Consider the following 8631-nt stretch of genomic DNA (forward strand, 5'->3'; position numbering starts at 1 on the left):
TTAAGCCTGTTACTTGTGATCTTGCAACATTAGGGTTTCTTACTTGCTCAGTTACAGTACACTGCACACCTGGGTGGCGTATTACAGATCAAGCAAGTAAGCAAGCAGTGAGTGTTTAACTAGCAGGTGAGTTATTGCTGCGTGTCACTTCCCACAGCTGTGTATGGATCAAAACAATGTGAAAATGCAGTTTGTCCCACAAGAACACTTCTGTGCAGTGGGCTGAGCTCACTGTGCTGTTCGTGGGTCGTTTTGAGTGATGTGTCCACACGTGGGACGGTGGGCGTTGATGACGAAGGAGCATAAGCCCCTCTGCCCTCTAGAGACGCTGCTGTGATTGTGGTGGGCCAAAGGGCAGTCAAGTCATGCCCCCTGCTCTCCTCAATCGCCTCATTCAGTTTGTGACACTCCATGCCTTCTCTCACCCTGATCTGCATTCCACGCATGCCCACCCAGTCCGGTTCTCAGCCTGGCACTCTGGCTGCCTGTGGGCTAAGGCACACCCTGCTCAACAAAAGCAGCAGTGTCGTTTCTGAGCGTGTGGGATGAGCAGCACAAATCCAGAGCGCCTTCCAAGAGTCTGGGCTCGAATGCAGAGAGAGAGAGAGAGAGACAGCTCACACGTACTGTAATGGATGAAATGTTTTGACCACATATTGCTACATCCTGCCTAGCAGAGCCAGATGGACTTGTTAATCGGACTTGAATGTTCATTTCATTCTCTCTTGAAATGTCTGCTATCTTGCACAATAGATTGTATTGAGAGTGGCACCTTAACTTGTGTCATAACTTGCAGGTCACAAGAGTTAAACTATTGATAGCTTAATGCATACATTACAGAAAAAGATGGGATTAATAATTTTATATTTTAAAACTCACAGTATTGTCACGACTCAATCCAGGCTGTATATGAGTATCTGTGTTTGGTCTAATCTGTCGTGCAAATAACTCACATCTGTCCTGTGTACATCCCTCATATAGAATGAATAGACCGCTTGCTTAATAAGCATTTCAGACAATACAGACTGAGTGGTTTTGGTCTACTGGTACAATTGGAGCCTTTGTGCTTTTTATGCCATTTTCACCCAACCTATCAGCTTTCAGCTCAGACTCAAGAGTCAACAATCAATAGCCCTCTGTGTAATCACAGAATGGGGACTATACAGCCTCTCCCCTTCTCCGTCTCACTCCTAATTTATACTCCCTGACAAGTGCACGCCCCCCTGACAGACACTGACGTCACAGGTGCTTCGACGAGCCTCCCTGTAGGGCTTTATTCAGCAAGATCAGTTTTTGGAATTGATAGTTTAGGGGGAGGCGGCAGGTGTTCATGCAGAAAGAGGAGAAGGAGCAGCAACCACATGAGTGAGCTCCGTCGTACTGTGCATGAGATGAAGGGAGCGCGGGACAGTGCCGAGTCTGAAACAATATGTGTATGTCAAGATCAGACATAAGAACTGCTGTAGGGGGGGGGGGAGCAACTTTAATTAGTCATCTGGGACTGGATGCAAAGGAAGAGGACAATGCAGTTGGACAAGAAACACTTCCATTAGTTTGTCTTTGGACTTATGTATGAGGGTAAGAAATACTCCAGTCTTTTGTTTGAATTACGCTTTTCTATCCAACTTTTTTTGTGCTTTGTAATATTGATAATGATCTAGAAAAACGAGATAGTTGAAACCTTGTGATACTTCCCAACACTCAGCGACGTCAATGCAGACAAAGAAAACAGTTACACATAATCCTTCACTCGTAAAATGACATCAATCCTGATGTAGTTCCTATTGTACCAGAACAACAAATAAATCTGAGTTTGGTGTGCACCCATACAAAGCTCAAAGTCCTAATGATTAATAGGCTGGAGAACAATTCATGATAATGGATGAAGTTATACATCGTACAAGGACACACATTGAGGTCACATGAAAAACCTAAGCAAACGATGAAACTATATAAAAAATAACAAGACCAAGTATTTGTCCAATATGATCTCAGGTTTGAAGGTTACCGCTGGCATATCCTTTGAAGCAGGAGAGACAATAATGTCACTTAAATGTTCCTTCATTTGCAGGCTGAACTGTTCCACCAGAAACTATAGCCTCGTCCTCAAATGTCTCACAACAGAGTGTCTTCTGATGACCGTGAGAAAGGGCTCTCACATGCCTCCATAATAGTCCCTTCATGGAGTCCAGACAAAGAGCAGAAATAGCTCTTAGCTGTGTTTGGAGAGTAATGTTTATGTAATGCTCTGATGATAAGATTGAACATAAAATGTAACTCTACAGGTCATAGGACCAAGGTGCACAGAGTAACTCTAGTCAACATGAAGGCTTAAGATGTCTACCTTAACCCAAAGCATGGACGGAATCCAAAAATGAATAATAAATGACACACCGGACACCAAATAAAGGACTTAATACTTCGAACTATAGGCTGGGATTCATTTTGGATTTCTCAAAAGGTAAAAAGGCTACTGTTACAATTCTTTGTGGATTCATTAAAACTCTGGTGTGTGATTTACTAACATGATCATGGACTAAAGTATTGTAACTTCAGTTACTGTCTCTAAAATAAAAGGAGAGACATTCCCCCAAACACCAAATCAGATTGTAGGCAACACACCTGGCTCCAAACATACAAATAAGAAAAACTGCAAACTTGTATTTGGTTTGATTGGAATTCTTTATCTCTCCCATTATTCTCCTCACGTCCACTCAGATTTATCTTGTGATCCTGTGGAGGGGCCAGAACCACTGTGCTAAACTACCAAACTGTATATAAAGTATTTAAAAGAAGCTTCATATATACAGTAAGTCACAGGGGTCATTTACTGAAGAACAAATACTTTTATTTATTTGGCTGATAACACTTCTGTACTTACTTTTTTGTAATTTAACATTTTAGTTTTGGTATTTATTTAAGTTAAGGATCTAAACACTTCTTCCACCACTAGTTGTACCGTATAACATAATAATTCATTCAACCGAAACAACATTGAGGCAGCAAAGACTATTTTCTTTCTGTTTTTAAAGATTTTACCGAACCTAAGCTGAAGAGAAAAATGTGTATATATATATACCCATATATACCCGTATATATATATATATACCCATATATATATATATACACATATATATATATATATATACCCATATATATATATATACCCATATATATATATACATATATATATATATATATATATATATATATATATATATGTATATAAACATGAATGTATATATAAACGCTTCCACTGAAATCTGATTTTCAACTATTTTTTGAAGTTCAATGTATAGATATTTATTAACTATAAACTCAGCAGGAAAAGCTAAAAACAGTGCACCTCTTTAAACACTGCTATATCTGTATTGGGGTCACATCAGTTTACATAATGCTTTAAATTCCAGGTAGTCAGACTCACTTTATACCTGCTAGCTGCGTCAGCGGGAGGCTCGTCTTACGGCAGTCAGCAGGGGGGGATGCAATATCACTTTCCACAGTAATACATTATTTATTTCATGGGGCAGCTGAGAAACACTGGGTCATTATAAACCACAAGTATGTCATTTTCTAGCTCCCCATACAACTTTAAGTACACCCTGTGTTCAAAATGTTTATGACGTGGACAGACAAGAGAACTGAGGCTAACTGTGAAACTGTGTCAAACACAATGAGAATATACCTCCCTGTGAGAACCTTCAATCATGGTCCACCTGATGACATCACGATAACAGAACAAATAAACCAACCTATAGTTGAGTCAACACATCACTGTTATATTACAATTTTATGCTATTGCATTGGATTGCTTTATATTTCTTGCACGTTCATGTTATTGTGTCTACTCCAGTAACCAGAGAACAGAGATTGTGATCTGTACGTATCACTTAATACTTATTTATTTCCAAGTCATCATGTGAATACATCATTCAAAGAGGACGTTGTGTCCTCAAAGCTTGCCTCTTAGTAACAGAGATAACATAATACTGAGGTTTTCTTGTACTTTGAGAGTATCAAACAATGTCTGGTAGAAAATTCGTGCCACAGTGATACTGATGATGAAGTTCTGTGTTTTTAAGGTAATCCTTTTATTCTGCCGGACCATGGCTGGCAAGCAAGTGAGGCAGTGGAGGTCCATGTGCAAAGGCCTGGTTCTGGGTACCTTCCTGACCAGCTGCACAATCCTGCTTTACTGCCTCTCCACTCCGCAGATCCCCTTCAGTCATCCTGAGTAAGACTCAGCACACACGTGTACATGCGATCTGTAGAAAACACAATGTAAAACATACAGTGTGTCAAATTTCTTCAGCAATTTCTGTATTTTAGAGTTGAAAACAAAGTAATTTTTTCAAGGAATGTTTTTTTGATTCTAGCCTGTTAACGGTGACGTTTTGCTGCTTTTCTTTATTTTGTGTGAGAGTACATTTCATCAGCACATATATCATACGATTGTTTTCCTTCTGCAGGGTGCCAGTGCCTTACTCCTGTGCCCACCGTCCGTCCCAGCTCCACCCTAAACCAATCACAAACGGCTCACAACAAACCACTGGCCAGACCTGCACTCCTAAAGTGGATATCATGTTCATGAAGACCCACAAAACAGCCAGTAGCACCTTCCTCAACATCCTTTTCCGCTTTGGGGAGAAGCACAGACTCAAATTTGCCTTCCCTGACAGCAGAAATGACTTCTTCTATCCGTCCCTGTTCCAGCGCTCGCAGGTTAAAGACTACAGACCTGGAATGTGCTTCAACATTATCTGTAATCACATGCGCTTCAATGCACCCGAGGTGACCAAGTTGCTCCCTACGGACACTTCCTACATCACTATTCTGCGAGACCCCTCAGAGCTTTTTGAGTCATCCTTCCACTACTTTGGCCGCCTGGCGCCTTTTACCTGGAAGATACCAGGTGATGACAAGCTGACTGAGTTTCTACGTGACCCCCATTACTACTTTGATCCAGATGGCTTCAACGCGTTCTACCTCAAGAATCTGCTGTTCTTCGACTTTGGACAGGACAACACTCTGGAGCTGGATGATCGGCGGGTAGAAGAGGGAATCAGATTCATCACTGACCGTTTTCAACTGGTCATGTTGGTGGAATACTTTGAGGAATCGCTCATCCTGCTCAAGGATGCCCTCTGCTGGGAGATGGACGATTTGCTCTTCTTCAAGCTCAATGCCCGCAAAGGGTCCACTGTGTCTAAACTCACGCCTGAGCTGAGGGCCAGGGCTCTCGAGTGGAACGCTGTTGACTGGAAGCTGTACCAGCATTTCAACCAGACTTTTTGGAAGAAAGTTGATGCATACGGACGGAGGCGGATGGCCGAGGATGTGGCAGAGCTCAGGAGAAGGAACGCAGAGATGACATCCATCTGCATTGAGGGGGGTCGAGCTGTAGAGGCCGGCAGCATCCAAGAGACAGACATGCAGCCCTGGCAGCCCATCGGAGAGAAGTCCATCATGGGCTATAACCTGAAGAAGAATGTGGACAAGGCACATAGGAAGTTGTGCCGAAAGATGTTGATGCCAGAGCTTCAGTACTTAACAGAGCTTGGGGTTAACCTGTGGATCACCAAGCTGTGGGGCCATGTCCGAGATATCATTAACTGGTGACGAGACATGTGAGCAACAGGGGCCAATTCAACTCTGACAGACTGTAATAACAGAAGAGGAATCTGAATATGTGGCTGATAAAGTGAAAGGTTAAAAGATTTATGTCACGTTTCTGTCTTATCACCTGTCCATTTTGTTGAAATGCATCCACGTTGACTTGTTTGCATTTCATAGGATTGTGCGCTGTAATGTCTTTGACGGGAGCTTGAGAAATGAAATACTGTAGACCTCACATTCTACAAACACTGAACCAGTGTACTACACACAGACGAGGCTTAGTATTGTTCTCTATATTTGACACGTTCTTACTCTGAGTTTGTTTTAATGTACCAGATGAGTGAACAATTAAGTTGAGGACTAATTAATTATACAAGGTTTTTAATGGAATAAAGACAACAAATCCGCCATCCCTGCCAAATTTCTAAGATTGTTTGAAGGCACGGAAAGAATGGTAACTTGCTTTAAGCTAAACATCGTCAAGCATTTAACTTTTAAAGGACTGAAAGCTCCCTAAGGGCTAAAATAAAGATGTGAAAATTGTGAATGTACTATATTCCACTTTACCTCTATGGAGGACAAAATCAGCCATCATTTAAATAATAGGGGAGCAAATACAGAAAGTCATTGTTAGCCAAGTAAGGTAAATCATGCCCAGAAGGCATTATGACTAGCGTTAAACATCACCTACATGTGTGTACACAGCCTTGTGACTATAGCGTACAGAGAAGGAGGGACCAGGGTACCCTTAAAGCTGGGAGAGCAGGTAAAGTGGGAAAAAATAGTGATTTTATTCACCCAAAACATGTACAATTAACCGAAGTAATTCAGCCCCCCTCCCCCCACCTCGACGGGGCGCAGCCGGTCGAGCACTGTGTCCCCAGGCCAACAACTTTTCAAGAGAGAACCCTGTAAATTCGCGACCAAAAACAGCCACAAAATGTAACGCCGTGAGCCATGCCTGTAATGCTGCCCCAAGTTAGCTAGCATGACAGCCTAACTAGCTAGCACGCTAAACTGACCAGTTCCCTACTCTTCCGTATTCACAACTCAAACACCGACTTGACCGAAGGCTCAACAGCAACGTAGAGCATTAATTAAACATATAACCTACCCCAATGTCCATGTAATGTCTTTTAAACTCAATCATTTTAAAAGACGGTATTCGCGTTTGAGGATCCTTATCCTAGTGTTGGCGGCGTCTTCATTTCTGTTCTTCGCTTGCTGTAGTTCCATTACTTTATTATTGTGGTTCACCTCTGCAGCCTGCCCTTTAGCCTCAAGCTGTTTTATTTCATCTTTAAGAGTGGAAACTACCTCTTCCACATCGCACTGAGCGGCCATCGATGGATCACACATGACGGCAGTGAGCATCCATCGATGAGAACCGAGTGAACCGACTGAGCCATCATTACATACGGCTTCACATGTATGTAGGTGCCCTTGCCTGGCAGGTCAGCTGGTGCTGCATCCACTTTCTTTTCCGCCTTTTTTTGTTCCTGTAATTGCATATTCTCGCTCATCATGGTCCTGTCCTCCGATTGTGTCTTTTGGAGTCTCATTCGCTCATTTTCAGCCTGTTTGTTGGCGCCTTTCTTCCAATTGCACATTTTTTTGAAATATGTTATCATCCGGGCCTTGCATACTGCTTCGTTCTTAATTTCCTCTTGATATCTTTTAACGCATGCCTTTGTCGTGGGTTTGACATCGTCTAACATGTTTTTAATAGAGGTATTAATAAATCGTGGCTAAAAGAGAAACAACATTGTTCTCACACCTAACACCCCTGTAAACACACTTGTACTTCATGTATGTGTGGATACATTTTCTCTCTTTTTTTCCTATTTTAACTTCTGTCACGACCCGGCTCAAAAAGGTCCCTCGTAACATGAGGGAGACAAGACGAGTGATAAAAGTAATAAATAGACATTCATTTAATGAACCAGTAACTAAACAAACACTCAAAACAAGGCAGCAACCAGCCAGGTCCTCCACACAGGAGTCAGAGAGGAGAGGCGCAGAGAGGCACCACAGCCAAAGAAGAGGGGCAGCCTTTATAGCTGGGACCAACCCAACTCAGGTGTCACCCATCAGTGGCCGATTAACATCCTGGAAGACAACCTGAGAGGAAACAGACACAGACCCCTGGTGGAAGGGAGGGGTCGTCACACTTTATCCCCATCTTACCCCCTGGAGCCAGGGGGTAAGAACCACTGGAACCACTGTTTGTATATTAACTGTTTGCCAAACTCACTTACAAGTAATTAGTGGAGGAAAAAGTATTCAGATGCTTCACTACAGTGTTGGGGTCTGATAAATGGCTTCAACATGTGCTGTGGACAAAGACAATCAGGCCTTCGCTTTTTCAAGCAAAGGTCTCATCCTGACTTGTAGTTTGAGGAGAGCAAAGGGATTTCACACTCAGGTGTGAATTCCCCCCCCCCAAAAAACCATGGTAACCGCTGCAGTCTCATTGGCCGAAGGCCAGGAGACCCCAGGACCCCTGTGGTTCAGCCGATGTTCTATAAAACTGTTTTTAGTTCACACTTCTATGCTTTCCCCCTTCGACCTCGGTTGAGTTAGGAGGCACACAACCGCTCTCTTCGCCCGGACCCCCCCCCCCCGTCCAGGCCACAGAGAATCCAGCCTTTTTCCAACTCTCCCTCCGGGGTAACAGGAGGCACACAAGGCTCTTCGCTCGGACACCCCCGTCCAGGCCACAGAAGAACCAGCTTTTTCCCGTCGACCTCCGTCGAACAGGGAGCACACCACGCTCTCTTCGCTCGGACACCCCCCGTCCAGGCCACAGAAGAACCAGCTTTCCCCCCACGAGGAAGCCCCTCGAACCCTCATCAAACCCTGACAGGTCACGAGCCATTTCGCTGGACGAAACAGCCCGCGATAACGAATCTGCATCAGCACTCGTTCAGTGCTTTCTGCTTCTTTTTATTTTGTGCACAAACCGGCACAGAGGAGCCGACGAAGCCTCGCTCCTCTCCTGACCGATGATTACCG

At 43.4% G+C, this 8631-nt stretch overlaps 1 protein-coding gene across 1 annotated transcript; it reads left to right on the forward strand.

The window, feature by feature from the left end:
* The first annotated feature begins 1385 nt into the window (after positions 1 to 1385).
* gal3st1a (galactose-3-O-sulfotransferase 1a) lies at positions 1386 to 6548 on the forward strand. The gene is made up of 3 exons (XM_079269754.1): positions 1386 to 1578; positions 4083 to 4234; positions 4470 to 6548. Exons 1-3 carry the CDS (start codon positions 1573 to 1575, stop codon positions 5617 to 5619), a joined length of 1308 nt encoding a protein of 435 aa, XP_079125880.1. The 5' UTR covers positions 1386 to 1572; the 3' UTR covers positions 5620 to 6548.
* The last annotated feature ends 2083 nt before the right edge of the window (positions 6549 to 8631 follow it).

This window comes from Melanostigma gelatinosum (genome assembly GCF_949748355.1).
Source record: "Melanostigma gelatinosum genome assembly, chromosome: 6".
In the NCBI taxonomy this organism is placed as follows: domain Eukaryota; kingdom Metazoa; phylum Chordata; class Actinopteri; order Perciformes; family Zoarcidae; genus Melanostigma; species Melanostigma gelatinosum.